This window comes from Primulina tabacum, chromosome 4, assembly GCF_025594145.1.
Source record: "Primulina tabacum isolate GXHZ01 chromosome 4, ASM2559414v2, whole genome shotgun sequence".
NCBI classification, from domain to species: Eukaryota; Viridiplantae; Streptophyta; class Magnoliopsida; order Lamiales; family Gesneriaceae; genus Primulina; species Primulina tabacum.
In genome coordinates, this window is record NC_134553.1 from 45,195,723 (window position 1) to 45,213,883 (window position 18,161).

Below are 18,161 nucleotides of genomic sequence, written 5' to 3' on the forward strand. Positions count from 1 at the left end.
GACTCTCATGCACGTAGCACTTTGCCCCGCATTGCACTTATTTTCCGATGTTCCTTGCTGGTGACCGGCTCTGATATCATTCTGTCACGCCCCCAGCCCGGGCCCGCGGCTGCGTGACTGCACAATGAGCCCATATAGCAACTACTTCGTATTCGTCCTCGCTTTACGAAAATGATTAAACCAAGTTGCTATAAAATTCTATTGTAAGCACATCATAAACTCATTTTAAATTTTTAAGACGTGAAACAAATGTATCACAACTCAGATATAGAATATGGCTTCCAAACATATATTCATAGAGATAAAACATAAGCTAAAATAGATGTTTGACAAAGACAAAATAATACAAATAAAACATCGAGAAGAAATAATATCTATGAGAAACACATGGATGATATATCGAACAAAACATGTATAAACAATGTGATAATCGATTACATCATGAACACGGCATTGTTTGACCATCTCAAATTTTTACATGTGAAATAAAAAATTATTGAATTTTGTATAAAAATTGTAATGCTAAGTTAAAAATATCCATGTAAAAACATGGTAAAGTATATATAATTTACAACTTATAAGTATGATTTGAAAATTTTATGGACATTTTTTTCCTTAAAACAATCAATAATGAGAAAAAGGATTAAATATTAAGTTTGCATCCTTCATTCTTCAATGCTCGTGACAAAAGTCATCTTGCTGTCGTTACTTTCATTTGAACTTTGTAGATTGCTTTTTTAAAATAAAAAATAAATAATAACAATAACTTTACTGTATTTGAGAAGTCATAGACATTAGACAGACACATGCATATAAGAAGATTATCCAAAAATAAAAATTTTTAAAAAATAATGTTGGATACTTTTATAAAACGATTTTGTCAAACAACAGGCATTTTTAAGGAAATTCGTCGGTTTTAATGTTGCATCATATGCTATTCTTTCTTGAGTAGGTCTTTTGTAAGACAATCTCACGAATGTTTATTTGTGAAACGGGTCAACCATACCGATATTCACAATAAAAAATAATACTCTTAGCATAAAAAGTAATATTTTTTCATGGATAACCCAAATAAGATATATGTCTCACAAAATATGATCCATGAGACCGTCTCACAAGTTTTTGTCCTTTCTTATCCTAAATATAAAAAAATACCATGATTAATTGGAAAAAGAAAATGGTACTTGTGTTCGAATTCAATAAACATTATGACCGGCTACATTAAATTTTTTTTTTTGAATAAATTCACTTTATCAATTCAAGTTATTTTTTTATATTTTCCCCTCTATTATGTATTCCATTAATGATCAATTAAATCTCTCGTACCATTCTTGTATTTAAAATGTCATTGATGAAAAGTATGAAATTCACAATTAAAATTGACCGTGGTTGAAAATGGAGATCGTACCACATACACTTTAATCTTATAAACTACACATAAGCTCGAACAATATATCTCAATTACTGTTACGATTTGAAAAAAATATAAACTTATTCTCGAACCCTTCTAATTCAAGAGTATGAAATAACTCGAGGGGTCAAATTAACAACCAACAACTAAAAATCGAGGGCGAAATCCGAAACCAACAAGGATAGGAGGGAGCGGAATGATATTAGCACAAATAGTTTTCTATATTTCAACAAGTTGGCATTCTTCCTTTATAAGATAATAATAAGTGTTGTCGTTCTTAAAAGCCTAAACCATGATGAAACCCTTGTGCCTTCGTCCTTCCACTTTCCCCACATTAGTTTGAATATTTGTGTGCTCTTTTGGACTTCGAGGGACTCCTTTTGCTATAAAGGAAACGTGAAATAAATTCAAAACAACTTGTCATTTCACCTAAAATAATTCATTTTAGAAAATTTCATTCATGTAAAATTTAATAAATATCCCACTTTGAATTATATAATTGATTATAAGATTACTACATGATAAATTAATCTTGACTATATAATTTTCGTAAAACGAAGATGAATATAAAACAGACGCCGGTCAGATATTATATAGTTTTACTTTGTTTATTTCTAGTTCGTCGGGTTCAGTCTCTATATATATATATATATATATATATATATATATTTTTGTATTTGCTTAATGTTTACTCAACATATGATTGCATTCACATGTTTTTTCATATTGGTGGATTATTCTTATTCATGTATTGTTTCTTTTTTGGAAAAGAATGGAAATTAATAAAATAATAATCATCGGCATAAAGGGTAGATTCAGAATTTTAATCATCAACAAGAAATGCCTGGAACAAGATATGAAGTCACAGTCAAAAAACTGTATACCTATAGAATAAAATAAAATGGTAAAAAAGATGTAAAATTGCACATGCACGTTTGTTCCATATGAGGATATATTCATGGCAATTTCAACGATTGAGATTGCTCCACACACACACACACACACACATATATATATATATATATATATATATATATAAATTCATGGAAATTTCAACGACAAAGATCTCTCCATATATATATATATATATATAGGATAAATTCATGGCAATTTCAAGAAGAGAGATCACTCCATATAAATTCATGGAAATTTCAAAGATAGAGATCTCTCCATATGTATATATATATACAATTTCAAGGAGAGAGATCGCTCCATATAAATTCATGGAAATTTCAACGATAGAGATCTCTCCATATATATATATATACATACATATATATATATTGAGGATAAGTTCATGGCAATTTCAAGGACAGAGATCGCTCCATATATATACATATATATCCTTTAAACCGCTCCATATATATACATATATATATATACACCAGTGCATTTACGCAATAGCGAGGACTACACTGTAGTTTTGATATATAAATTAAAAATAAATTGAAAAAATAAAAGAATAAAAAAAAATGATCTCATTGAGAATTGACCCTATGACCTAAACCTCAAGAAACAATTACTCTATTCGCTGAACTACATATAACTTGTATTAAAATTTTAACATTTTATTATTATATATAATTATTAAAACAGACAATGACACCAAAGTTAGTTACTCTAAGTGTCTCAGACTTAATAGAAGTATAGATTGTATATGTTTTCTTGAATTTTAAAAAACCCTTCTTGCACAGGCGTGCTAGAGATCGTTTACGCTAAAGGGGTGATGGAGATTTAGGGAGTAGAAATTCAGAAAGCTCAAGTATTCAACTTACGACATTCAAGAAAATATAGTGAAATTGTTTTCTTAGAATAGTCTAGATGCAAGTGCACAGGTGTAACAGAATAAATGATGGTCCCCTATAAGTGTTACTGCAGAGAAATTTGTATCATACTGCAAACTTTTATGCTAAACCTTTTCCAGCAATCCCTTTTTGGTTGTTAGTTTGCAGAACCGAATAATGGAAATATTACAGATTGGCAAAACTAAAGCCAGAATTCTTACCTCTCTCGATCTTTGACACGCACAGAATGTAGGATTCTAAACAAGTTGAAAGACCCTAATGAGATTATTTCATGTTGTATATCACCCCAATATGACCTGCTATATCATATCGTTTCTCTTCTTTTTCGGAGTCATTAAATGAAGTTTGCACACCATAATTATTATTTAACGCGTCAAATATTCAAGATATCTAATCCAGAAATCACCCCTGTGTTCTCTGCTTCTAAGTTTTTGCTCCTCTAAACTTAAGATAAGAGGCAAACTCGAGAACCCAAGAATACCAGGTATTCAATGAATAGTGATTGAAAAGGCCTTATTTTCCCTAAACTTTGAAGCAACTCTCCCATCTATAAGATCGCGGAGCAGTCCTTTTAGAACCTTTCAAGCCAAATATTTGATCATCCTGCAAAGACAACTATTTAACATACTCTTCAATCTGTGGCCATCTAATTCATCCATGATTTAAACCCAAATAAATACATGAGAAGTCCTCCTCTGTATAAAAAAATTGGTATATTTTTTTAATACTAAACTTGGAAAATTAAATAAAAATATATTTTACTATCCTTGATAAAAAGAAACAGAACCAAAAACTTTATGTTCCCCTCAGTATACATCTAATACAAAACAGAGAAGGTGAGAACACAATGACATATATTTCTACAGAAATGAAATTTTTTGTGAGATACATACCTCTTGGTTGTTGAGTGAAACTCTCGTTCAAAAGTGGAAAGCTTTATCTGTTTTGAATGACAGCGAACTCGAACTCGAACTTGAACTCTCTAATTCTTGTGGGTATTTCATTCGAAATACTGCAAAAGCAACAGGTTTTCAATTCGAAGACAGCGTGATATAGAAACCCTGAATGGAAAAGTTCCAATTGGAAAACAGCAACATTTTTTTTCATGCAGCACAACATGCAAGAGAAGCGGTCTGAAGCTACTCCACATATTGCTCGACCAAACAGACACTGGATTTGTTAAGCAATCATACATGAAATGATCAAACTCTACTGCTACCACCTCATGTTCATCACGATGCGCAATAAAAACAAAATCGATATCGAAAAAGCCTTGGGATTGCATGGACTGAAATTCCAATGCCATGTTCACAACACTTGACTTCCCTCCCAAAGAAGTACAGCCCCATCATACAGGCTTAGTTGCAACTTAATATCCCTTGGTTCAAGGCATATAAAAGTACATCAGCTAATTAAAAGAAGACAATAAAAAAAGTTCCGATATATATATGTATATATACACCACCACTAATACTTGAATGCAATTATTACTAGTGAAGTAAATAATTTAGTAGCTCCAAATTATGACTGCTGAACATATCACCTCTCAATCGAGTGCTTTCGGATTTCTAAACAGTTTCATATCCCTCAAACGAAATGTTAAGGTTCTTCTAAATTAATTAATTTTGCAGTTATGCGTGATCTTTATGAAAAATTTACAGCAACTTGAGTATATAACATCATACGGTGTATAAAGAACTGAGAGCAGCATCAAAGCAGAATTTGATTTTAGGTTCACATTAGCGCAAAAATGAAACTAAGAAGACAGTTTCCTCAGATCAGTAACAAAGTGTCCAAGTGTCAACAAGATAGTTCTCTGTGCTTAACTTCATTTTCTTTACAACCACGGACATGAAAACTCTGCTGTCCAGACGAACTTTACAGTTGTGACTGTACTGCTGATAAAATTGCTTCCTTCAAGCCTTTAACCATGCCATCATTTTTGCATAAGTGGCAAATCAACAAGAAATTCCATGTATCAGGAATCATCAGTCTTCGGCCATGTTCCAACCATCTCACAGTTAAGTTGAAGAGCCCTTGTTTTGCCACCCTTCCTCAAGTGACTAGAAATTAATTCCTTATAAACATTTGGACTTGGAAGCAGTGACCTGGATTTCATCATTTCCAGATACTCGTCCGCTTCTATTAATCTCTCACACTTGCAGAACCCAACAATCAAAGAAGTAAAACCCAACATATTATGAGATAATGATCTGAACTCCATCTCAAATAAAATCGTTGTAGCCCTTTCAATACTACCATCTTTACAATAACCATCAATCAGATGAGAAAATGCATTTTCATCACAAGTAAGCCCATTATCCAACAAGATGGTCAGCATCTCATCATCCTGCTTGGTCTTCCCATTTTCACAAAGCTTCCCAATCATCTCATTAGCAGCTGAACAACTAGGCACATACCCTACCAACACCATTTTCTTACAAAATACCAAGCTATCATCCAATAGTCCGTTTATAGAACAACCTTTAATCATCAGATTAAAGGTCTCTGCCGGTGGCTTATATCCCAAACTTTCCATCTCTTCTAACAGTGGAATTGCTTCATCGATCCTTCTCTCCTCACAATATGCTCCAATGAACAAACTGCAGACAAAAGCATTCTCTTGAAAACCTCTCTTAAGCATTTCCCCATATATCTCCATAGCAGTATTCAGATTTCCCATCTTGACTTTGGCAAACACGACCGACGAATATGAAACGGTGTCCACGATTATGTCTTTCTGCAACATTTGCATCAATGACAGTAATCCATCTTCTATCCGATCTCCCTCTATAACTTCGTAGACCAAACAAGTATTCACGATCAGCGCAGAATCCGAACACTTCTTCCCACACATCCTATTTACAATATCAAGAAAATCTTCCAACTTTCCTTCTTTACATAAAGCATTAACCATAATTTGCGTTGTTACTTTATCTGGGCGAACCCTTGTTTCAATCACGTGGCGATATACACCCCAAAGCAAATCGGTCTTACCAGATTTTTGCATCACATGAAGCAGAATTTTAAAACTATCAAGTTCAAACAAAAAACATGATTAAACAGCAATTTGCAAGCATCAAGAAGAACTTCAACCATTCTCAACTTTGCACAGTTTCGAATGAACAAGTCAAATTCAAAAGAGATTGAGTCAACAGCCTCATAAGTATTTAGCAAAGAATCAAGAACAGTAAGTACTTGAGCTTTATCATGAGAGGAAGGTTTAGATAAAACCATTTCAAGTAATGCCTAGGCATCCTTTATGAGCCTGCCTTTGACTAAAATATGGATTGTCATGCAAAAAGTGGAAGTCCCATGCTGGACACGCATCTCTTTCGCCGGTCAATGAAATAAATTCAGGGCTTTTCTTGAATTTGTAGGTACTTTCAGCTGCAACAGTATAGTTTGAACTAAGTGGTTGGTGAATTCAACTGACTTGAATCTTTCTGTAAGGGTGATAAGTACAAGAATTGCATTTAATTTATATGTTAATCCATTTGATCTATGTTGGTTTCGAACAGAATTACGTTTTTTATTTGTTGTTTTTGTGCTGTGCAGGAGATAAACAACTATTGGACGAATGATGGCAATTAGGAGCAATTTCCGATGTCGAACCATTGATGAACTGGAGCAGAAGCACCAAGGATCAAGCGCCTAGGCGCCAACTGTCAAGAGCCGCAACGCTGAACTGCCGAGAAACAAGTGCCTAGGCGCCAGATAATGCTAACGCCATGCGCCTAGGCGTTGCGGCGTCACACCCTCGAGGATCGGGCGCCTAGAGCAGCGCCGCAGCGCTAATGGCGGCGATAAAATAACTAATGGGCTTTCATTTAAGGCCCGGGCACGGAAATATAAAGAAAAATAGGGTTCAGAATATAGGGACGCCGTTTTTTGGAGAGAAAAATTCACAGACGAGCAGGAGCGAACACGAGACGAAGATCCGGAGTGCGAAGATTGATCACGAATACGAAGAACGACGGATCTGAGGACAGAGACGACACTTCGGATTTGTCATCTATTCTCTCACTTCTATATTTTACTGGGTTGCGATGTCTAAAACTTTAAACATTTGTTGTTTTTATTTAGAATTCGTTATGAACTAATTTTCTAGTCTATAGAATGACGTAGCTTTGTCGATACGATGATTTGACACGGCTGTTTATATAATTGAATTCCGTTTGATTTAATTGTGTCTCTTGTTTTTATTCACTGCAATTTACTGGCCATAAATTGTGTGTGTTGTTTGATTAATTCTACAACTCGGGAGAGGGATTAGGATTATAGATCATTAGAGACACATCGTTGAATGTTTATATCGTTCGGAAGGCGTATAACTTTAGCGAGGCTTAATGAGAACAGTGTTTGCATTTATCAATGAAACTTAGATTTTTATTAGGAATGTTTGAATCGAAGTTTGATTGATACAATTTATTCGTCACTTAGGAAATGGGGAATAAAATAATTAAGCGTTCTTGGCCATTAAATAATTGGAATTCATGAATATAAATTCAATCGGGAATAATTATCGTGGAAACTTAGTGAAATCATTCCTCTAGATATTTTCTTTCGGTGATATTTCTCCATTCGGTGTTTAGTTTAATTATTTATTTGCAATCAAGTTGTTTTTAAACAAACCAGACCTCTCTTGATTTTTCTAGATAAAGTCGAGACTATTTTAATTACAAGCATTGATATACGTTTATATACACTCCTCGTGGGATCGACACTTGTACTCAAAAATACATTTTACTATAATTTGACGTCGTGCGCTTGCTAGCAATCAAGAAAACAAGCAACAAAGGGTCTTTGACAGACGATTTCAGTTGAGAATAAATCTAGCAAGCGGACTAGGTCAAGTTATAGTAATTGGATGATGAGTCCAAGTATCGTACTCACAGAAATCGATGTTTAAACACTAGAAAATGAATTATTTTTCCTAATTTAAGCTAATCAAATTCAAATGAGATGAGATAAATGAATTAAAACTAAACTAAACAATTCAAATAAATTAACTAAAACAAAAAAATCTAAACTATTAATTTAAACGAAAATTCAAATTATTTAAAAACGACTAAGGCGCACAACGGTACCGAGACAAATTCATAATCTACGTGTCAAAGTCAAATTCAATAAATTAAGTACGTAATTCACGATGAAATTCCCAAAATTATTTATAACGATTTCTCGAATTGATAAACCTAATTAAATCTAACAGTCAAATTATTCCTAAATGAATTTAATTAGATTCAACCGCATTAAATCACTGTGAAATTTCAGTTTTTCAACCTAAAGTCGCACTGAACCGAATACTATTTCTAATCAGTTTAACCATGTGTTGAGTGATATAGTGAAGCAAATATTAATCTATCACCTTCTGGTTTTAGATTAACCAACGAATATTCAATTTAATTGACAAGATTAAAAGAACACATAATAAACGACATCAATCAATGAATAAAAATAAATAATAAAAATGAATCAAACTCAAAACATCAAAAATGATTTGTCTCGGCCCTATCGTTACCTTAGTATATAAAAATATACTCCATAAATTCAAAACAAAAGTTAAAACTCATGTTTAAATTCACAGAAGAAAACATAATCAAGAAGTAATGAAAAGAATTCTCAGTTATTTGGCGTGTTGAGATCTTCCTCCTGCTTCTGCCTCTATCTTCCTCCGTGTAGATGTTTTTTGCGTAGTCTTTTGCTGTATTCATTGTAGCCTTCTATTCACTTCTCATGTTCTCCTTTTATCTTTCTTTATGCCTCTTTTTTATCTTTCTTAATGAGCCTAATCCTCCAATTCTTTGCGGCCCATGTCAAGTTCAAAAATTATAGATGAGATTGTAGAGATTTTGTTTTTCAAATGTGAGCCTTCATCTTTATCAATATCTGCACGGATTTTCTTCCAAAATTTCAATATTCTCAAGGAATAAAATATAATTCCCTTTCTTTTGGTATTTTATTTCCTTTGAAATATTGTAAAATCATCTTATCTCCCAAATTAGGTTTTTTTTTTCTCTTTTATTCAAATCTACAATCATTATAAAATTAATTCAGATAAGTAGATAATTAGTGATAAAAATACTAGATAAGCACAAATATTATAAAATTAAATCCTTAAAATTTTTATAAGATTTGGGACTTATCAGTCTTTCAGTCCAGTCCTTCATGTAGAGAATCTAGTATTGACGTACTGATGTTGTTACTGTTCGAGATGATATGTTTTGAGTTGTACCGATGTGTGAATTAAGGTGGGGAAATGCATCCGAAATATTTTCTTAGAGTGTGAGAAGGAGCGGAACAAATTGTTTGGATTTTAGATGGGACTCAAATATCCATCAAATATTTGTGGGTCCCGTACTCCATATCATCAATCAAATATTTCATTACTCAAATATCCCATATTTCACAATCAAATATCACACCAACCAAATATTTATGGGTCTCACTGTTACTTTAATTTATATTTTATTTTCATTTAAATAAAATCATTCCATCACTTTAATTAATTTCATCTACTATTTGGTATTATATTTTTATTCAAATATAAAATTAAGAAGTTTATAATGCTTATTTTTAAATGACAAATTTGTAAAAAAATAAAAATTGTTAAAATTAAAAAGTTTATAACAAAAATAGTGAACGTTGGGTATTTATTAAAATTAAAAAGTTTATACTATGTATTTATAGAATAAAATTTGAACGTTGGGTAACGTTCAAAACCCAACGTTCAAAATATTCAAAGGTTTGAAAATAGTGAAAGTTGTGCACAATTCATATCCTATATATTTTTAATTATTTATATCATAATTAAATATAATTAAAAACTATTAAAAAACAAAAAAAAAAGTAAAGGAGAAACCTGCAGCGTGAAACTCACGCTGGCTTGATTAAATTAAAAAAAATGTAATACCCGGTTACAAATTTTGTAACCGGGTATTTGAATAGCACAAATATACAGCATCCACAATGGTGGATATTTAGATAGCCAAAATATTTTGATGACATAGCTACCCAAATATCCACAATTGTGGATGCCCTAATTGATGGGGATAAATAAATAATAGAAATTATAGGATCGTTAATTTAAAGGGTTTTTGTGGTGGCCTAGTGCCTTAAAGATAGTTGGGAGTTGGCGTCACACTTTTGTACTAATTAATTGTAGTTATTATATATGCGACTTAGTTTGAAATTTCGCAACCTAATTATTAACAATGATGTGATTCGAGTGAATTGAGTGAACCGGATCCGATAAGATTGTTGTTAATGAAAAATGAGCAAGGAAATATATATTGAGACGAAGATATATCTATATATTATGGTTGTATCGTGTCCTGCAAACAAGAAGATGAACTCGTGAATGGGCGCCGGAGAGGTATCTGACGTGACCACTCTGATGCTTAAGTCACCAGGTGAAGATGATGAAAACGGCTGTGCGTGTTGGTGTATGAGTATACATGAATCTGTGACTATGCGAAAGATCCTTTGAATAGATATCAAACCTGTTATTTATAGGAAGGAAATCAATGATTACTTTGTTTTCAGTTCTCACTTACTAATTAAGGTAAGGCTCGTACCTTACTTCTGACAACTTTTTTGACACGCCAAATCACTGTGATTCTAACAGTAATGATTGACAAGCATAAGGTATCTCATACTGGTGCACTCGAGTGAGGTGATACTTTCGAGATGACTCGGGTAGAAATCACCCGAGAGCTTGTCTGAAAGCCCGGTGTGAAGATGTCTCGAGCATTCACCTGCTCGGCTACTTATAAGCTCCTGCTGCAAACTCACCATGATTCGAGCTACTCATTTAATGTCCCGGGTCATGGATGATCCGGACTCTTCCTGAGGTATCATCAAACAACAGAAGTTACATCAATATTTCTGAATCATGTGTGGTGTTGTTTTAGGTTAGATTCTTTATCGAAAATTTTCAACTTCTCATGTGTAGTCATGTGTTTCCAAACAAGGTTAAGCGTGACTAGTTAGAGTTTAGACGAAAAAAAAAAATTTCTAGAAAATTAAATGTATAAATTTTTCAAAAATTCTAAAATTAATTTTTTTTAAAGATCAACTTAAACGAGTTTTTTTTCCTGAACTTTTCTTACCAATATGTCATTCCAGATCACGAAGAAATTGATGTGATATGTATGTATGTATGTATGTATGTATGTATGTATATATATATATATATATATCTGTGTGCATATTGGAGATTTGTTTTGCGTACTTTTGTTTCACAACGGCCATAATGATCATCATCAATTGACGGGTGCCATGTGATCTGTCCCCTTCCCTACACATGTGGAGCAGTAAACCGTCCTCTCCGTCCATTAATTCTATTTGTTACGTGTGTAGCTCAAACTTATACCAAGTTTTTTTAACTATGTACTAATACCATGAGATCATAGATTCGAAACCTGGGGAGATATCACTCCACCATCCTGGTGTGGAAAATCCTATGAGTAATGACGCATGTGGAAAGCCCGTGAGGGAAAATGCCCAGTGATAACCCAAGACGGAAAAAGCCCCTCGAGGGAACCCAAGATCGAGATAGCCCATGGTCATTACAATAAATATACGAGGTTAATATATTAAACATTCATGATATTAAAACATCATAACATCAAAATTTTGTGTACTTGAATCATGAAAGGCAACGAATCAAACGCAAAAATATTTCAAGCACACAAATGGAAGGAGATGATTAATATTAATCGTAAACAAGAGAGTAGATTGGGAAGAAATAACCGCACAAATATTTCAAGCACACAAATGGAAGGGGATGGTTAATATAAATCATAAATAAAATGATAGATTAGGAAGAAAAGCTGGTGTCCTCCTCAAAATAGTTTTTATCAGTCTCTCAACTATTATAAAATAGTATAGATTTGGCTATTATATTATTTATAACTCCTTAAATAAAACCATTAATAAAATATTTTTAGTTTATATAAATAAATATTTATTGATTTAAAAATCTATATATAAATTTATTTAATATTTTTAAAGCTTATATTTAAATATCAAATTATTAAAATAATAAAATAAATCGTATACTATTATTTAAACAACAGTTATAAAAACATAACTTTAACAAATTTTTATAATATTAAAATATATATGGCTGCGCACCAAATTTGGCGCATATGAGGAGGGGCTGCGCTATTTCCGCGTTTTATTTTGATGCACGGTTAGAGAAGCTCTTACATTCACAAGTGAACTAATCTCATGTCGGTTCGGTCGACCCTACCCCTGCGGGCACTGCCTGCAGGGGTCGATCCAACGGCTCGGATTTTTTCGAGCCAGTTTTTTTTTTTTTTTTTTACAGGGAGGTGGGCCCGGATCACTCATGTGGAGTGATCCGGGCCGTTCATTGCCCGTGCAGGCAGTGCCTGCATGCCTGCACGGGTAGGTTGAAACAAACCTCTCATGTCATACATATACATGTATATATATAGAAAAAATTATATTTTTTTATTTTGTAACTTGTATTTTTCAAATTTTTATCATATTATCGATGAAGTTGCTATTTTCATCCAAAATAACTTCTCACAACCCACAAAATACTTGCTATTATTTCTTGAATTTGCACTTAGTTTAGGCGTTTCTTTAAACCAACCCTTCTTGTACATCTCAAGTCTCATCAGGAACAAATAATTTTTCAAATAAGAGTGAGTTGTCACTTTTCTATTACATATATCAATCAACTTATTATCCATTATTATAGATGAATTAAATAATACACAATACGTACAATTTGCCCAAGGCATATGCATAGTCCTAAAATAAATTAAAACATTTAATTTAGATGAGAATATTGAATAATTTACAAATGAGTTTATCAAAACAATGATAGATAAATTTAATATATTATTCCATTTTATACCTAAATAACTCTTGTAATGTTTTAAAATTACGATGGAGAAGAAAGATTGGTGGGACTATTTTTTTTTTTTTGGGATAGCTAAAACCATGGGGGTAGTTGGATTTAATTCCCCTTTTTAATACCATATGGTCATGGGCTTGGTTGATAAATGAGTTTGATAGAAAAATCATCCAAACAATGACTAAAACCCTAAACCATCCCACAATCTTACCTAGTCTCGACGAAACGCAACCACTTTAAATACAATCAAATCCAAGCTTAGTCAAAATAAGAAGATATTCGTTCCATAAAATTGACTCATGAGACCATCATACAAAAGTTTTTATACAAATTCTACTAGTTCAATAACTTAAAAAAAATTACAATCACATATCTTTTATTTATTTTCATTTTTTCAAGAACAATAACTTATTAACTTATTTCATCCCAATATAATACTACAAATTATTCCTAAATGAATTTAATTAGATTCAACCACATTAAATCACTGTAAAATTTCGGTTTTTCAACCTAAAGTCGCACTGAACCGAATACTATTTCTAGTCAGTTTAACCATGTGTTGAGTGAGGTAGTGAAGCAAATATTAATCTATCACCTTCTGATTTTAGATTAACCAACGAATATTCAATTTAATTGACAAGATTAAAAGAACACATGATAAACAACATCAATCAATGAATAAAAATAAATAATAAAAATGAATCAAACTCAAAACATCAAAAATGATTTGTCTCGGCCCTATCGTTACCTTAGTCTATAAAAATATACTCCATAAATTCAAAACAAAAGTTAAAACTCATGTTTAAATTCACAGAAGAAAACATAATCAAGAAGGAATGAAAAGAATTCTCAGTTATTTGGCGTGTTGAGATCTTCCTCATGCTTCTGCCTCTATCTTCCTCCGTGTAGATGTTTTTTGCGTAGTCTTTTGATGTATTCATTGTAGCCTTCTATTCACTTCTCATGTTCTCCTTTTATCATTCTTTATGCCTCTTTTTTATCTTTCTTAATGAGCCTAATCCTCCAATTCTTTGCAGCCCATGTCAAGTTCAAAAATTATAGATGAGATTGTAGAGATTTTGTTTTTCAAATGTGAGCCTTCATCTTTATCAATATCTGCACAGATTTTCCTTCCAAAATTTCAATATTCTCAAGGAATAAAATATAAGAATATTTTATTCCCTTTCTTTTGGTATTTTATTTCCTTTGAAATATTGTAAAATCATCTTATCTCCCAAATTAGGTTTTTTTCTCTTTTATTCAAATATACAATCATTATAAAATTAATTCAGATAAGTAGATAATTAGTAATAAAATAAGCACAAATATTATAAAATTAAATCCTTCAAATCTTTATAAGATTTGGGCTTATCAATCTTCCAGTCCAGTCCTTCATGTAGAGAATCTAGTATTGACGTACTGATGTTGTTACTGTTCGAGATGATATGTTTTGAGTTGTACCGATGTGTGAATTAAGGTGGGGAAATGCATCCGAAATATTTTCTTAGAGTGTGAGAAGGAGCGGAACAAATTAACCATTTCTAGCACATTTTCTTTGATCCATTGGCATCTAAATTGTTGAATAGGAAAGTGGTTAGCTGTCTCGGTGAAAGATTATTTATTTGAAACTAGTAGTCACGAAACACAGCTTGCTTTTACATATAACGTCGTATTTGTGACAAACAAAATTATTGCTAAATCTGGACTTAAAGAAAATCAAGATAAAAGTTCATGATGAGGTGATTGCAAAAGGAATGAGGAAAAATAACATTTAAAAAACACGGCCTTCTATATTTGTAAAGAAAATCACAATCTGAAAAGAAATTAGACATACATGCCAATTCTATTTTGTCAAGAATTCGACAAATTGAAAAAAAGTCATTAATTGACCAAGATCTAAAACAAGTAGCAACTTTATCTTCTAAATAGTTTATGACATTGATCTGTTAAGCCAGAACTCCAATTCCTGTGAATTATTAACTAAACCAACTTGAAGTTGGATGGGAATTGGTTTGGCCAATTCTCGTCTTTTGGGCTTGAGTTAATTCATGGCTTTAAATTTGGGATTCGTTATATCCTATTGTTGATTGCTCGATGCAACAACACTCAAAATAATACATGAGAGGAAATTTGAACAATATTTTGATATAATTTCTTATATTTTATCCGGGATTTTAATTAATTATAGTTATTATAATTTTAAAATTAAAAAATAATTATGCCTAATTTAGTATTATAATAAATCAGTCTTACTAATTAACTTACTGTTGAACTGTCCATTTTTACCGCAAAAAATAAAAATAGAATCCAGTTAAAAAATTATGGATGGTAAATAACACCCTCTGAATCAAACAACTTCAGCAAGGAGCTAGAAGTTTGGATTAATAAAATCGTAAGTATGATGTATGGTGCCACTAAAAACTTGGAAGATTTGAAAAGTCCCTCACCGGACCTAATCTGAGATAAAATTATGTAATCATCAGTGTAATTGATGGGGATAAATAAATTATAGAAATTATAGGATCATTAATTTAAAGGGTTTTTGTGGTGGCCTATTGTCTAAAAGACAGGACAAAAACTTGTGTAAGACGGTCTCACGGATCGTATTTTGTGAGACAGATATTTTATTTGGGTCATCCATTAAAAATATTATTTTTTTATTCTAAGACTGTTACTTTTTATTGTGAATATCGGTAGGATTGATCCGTCTCACTGATAAAAATTCGTGAAACCGTCTCACAAAAAACCTACTCTAAAAATAGTTGGGAGTTGGCGTCACACTTTTGTACTAATTAATTGTAATTATTATTTATGTGACTTGAGTTTGAAATTATGCAACCTAATTATTAACAACATAAGTTACATCAATCTTTCTGAATCATGCGTGGTGTTGTTTTAGGTTACATTCTTTCTCTAAAATTTTCTATTTCTCATGTGTAGTAATGTGTTTCCAAACAAGGTTAGGCGTGACTAGTTAGAGTTTAGGCGTAAAAAAAAATTAGATTGTAGAAAATTAGATGTATAAATTTTTCAAAAATTCTAAAATTAATTTTTTTAAAGATCAACTTAAACGAGTTTTTTTTCCAGAACTTTACTTACCAATATGTCATTCCAGATCACTAAGAAATTGATGTGATATGTATGTATATATATATCTGTATGTATATTGGAGATTTGTTTGCGTACTTTTTTTTTCACAACGGCCATAGTGAATCAGTGATCATCATCAATTGACGGGTGCCATGTGATCTGTCCCCTTCCCTACACATGTGGAGTAGTAAACCGTCCTCTCCGTCCATTGATTCTACTTGTTATGTGTGTAGCTCAACTGGTATCAAGTCTCTTTGAACTACGTACTAATGTCAGGAGGTCATGAGTTCGAGATTTGGAGAGGTACCACTCCACCATCCTGGTGTGAAGAGTCCTATGAATAATGTGCATGTGGAAAAGCGCGTGAGGGAAAAGGCCCTAGTGGGAACCCAAGACGGGAAAAAGGCCCCCGAGGGAGCCGAAAATCAGGATAGCCGATGGTCGTTACAATAAATATACGAGGTTAATATATTAAACATTCATGATATTAAAACATCACATCATAACATCAAAATTTTGTGTACTTGAATCATGAAAGGCAACGAATCAAACGCAAAAATATTTCAAGCACACAAATGGAAGGAGATGATTAATATTAATCGTAAACAAGAGAGTAGATTGGGAAGAAATAACCGAACAGATATTCCAAGCACACAAATGGAAGGGGATGGTTAATATAAATCATAAATAAAAAGATAGATTAGGAAGAAAAGCTAGTGTCCTCGTCAAAATAGTTTTTATCAGTCTCTCAACTATTATAAAATAGTATAGATTTGGCTATTATGTGATTTATAAATCATTAAATCAAACCATTAATGAAATATTTTTAGTTAATATATATAAATATTTATTGATTTTAAAATCTATATATAAATTTATTTAATATTTTTAAATCTTATATTTAAATATCAAATTATTAAAATAATAAAATAAATATTATACTATTATTTAAACTACATTTTTTAAAACATAACTTTAACAAATTTTTATAATATTTTGAAAAAAATATATATGGCTTTGCGCCAAATTTGGCGCATATGAGGAGGGGCTGCGCTATTTTTGCGCTCTATTTTAATGCAGGTTTAGAGATGTTCTTACATTCACAAGTGAACTGATCCCATGCCATACGTATCATGTATATATACCGAAAAAATTAATTTTTTTTTGTAACTTATATTTTTAAAATTCTATCATCTTATCGGTCAATTTACGACTTTGATCCAAAATAACTTCTCACGACCCACAAAATACTTGCTATTCTTTCTTGAATTTGCACTTAGTTTAGGCGTTTCTTTAAACCAGCCCTTCTTGTACATCTCAAGTCTCATCAGGAACAAAGACCATATGGGGTAGTTGGATTTATTTCCCCTTTTTAATACCATATGGTCATGGGTTTGGTTGATAAATGAGTTTGATAGAAAAATCAACCAAACAATGACTAAAACCCTAAACCATCCCACAATCTTACCTAGTCTCGACGAAACGCAACCACTTTAAATACAATCAAATCCAAGCTTAGTCAGAATAAGAAGAGATTCGTTCCATAAAACTAACTCATGAGACCGTCATACAAAAGTTTTTATACAAATTCTACTAGTTCAATAACTTAAAAAAATTACGATCACATATCTTTTATTTATTTTCATTTTTTCAAGAACAATAACTTATTAACTTATTTCATCCCAATATAATACTAACTTGACCCCCCTTTTGCTTCATTGAGATATCATACACAAATTCTTTTAAATTGGAAACGTAGGGCTTTTATTATCTGGTTCAAGTCTTGGTGGAAGACCAGCCAATCACCCTGAAAAAACTTTTTTCTGAGCAAAGTACTAGCTATGGCAAGATCTATCAATTACATATCTACCACGGAATTTAAGCCCCATTAATAGTCACTCTCATTATTTTCTTTGAAATAATTGTTGCGTGTAATTATCACAACTTTAAAATATTTTAA

General features: G+C 32.0%; 1 protein-coding gene across 3 annotated transcripts; it reads right to left on the minus strand.

Annotated features, from left to right (window-relative positions):
• Positions 1-3,227: 3,227 nt before the first annotated feature.
• Positions 3,228-6,665, minus strand: LOC142543415 (uncharacterized). Of its 3 annotated transcripts, none has more exons than XR_012819737.1 (3): positions 6,451-6,590; positions 4,110-4,228; positions 3,228-3,911 (listed from the first exon to the last, which is right to left on the minus strand). XR_012819737.1 is itself a non-coding variant. In XM_075650660.1 (2 exons), the coding sequence occupies exon 1, from the start codon at positions 6,224-6,226 to the stop codon at positions 5,195-5,197; it is 1,032 nt and encodes a 343-aa protein (XP_075506775.1). In that variant the 5' UTR covers positions 6,227-6,665; the 3' UTR covers positions 4,192-4,228; positions 5,044-5,194. The 3 variants fall into 3 exon arrangements, 1 of the variants encoding a protein (XP_075506775.1); XR_012819736.1 differs by having other exon boundaries at positions 6,415-6,555; XM_075650660.1 differs by lacking the exon at positions 3,228-3,911 and having other exon boundaries at positions 4,192-4,228; positions 5,044-6,665.
• Between the last annotated feature and the right edge of the window lie 11,496 nt (positions 6,666-18,161).

Coding starts and splice junctions, on each gene's coding strand:
- LOC142543415 (XM_075650660.1), bottom strand. CDS start 6,226: ATGCAAAAATCTGGTAAGACCGATTTGCTTTGGGGTGTATATCGCCAC.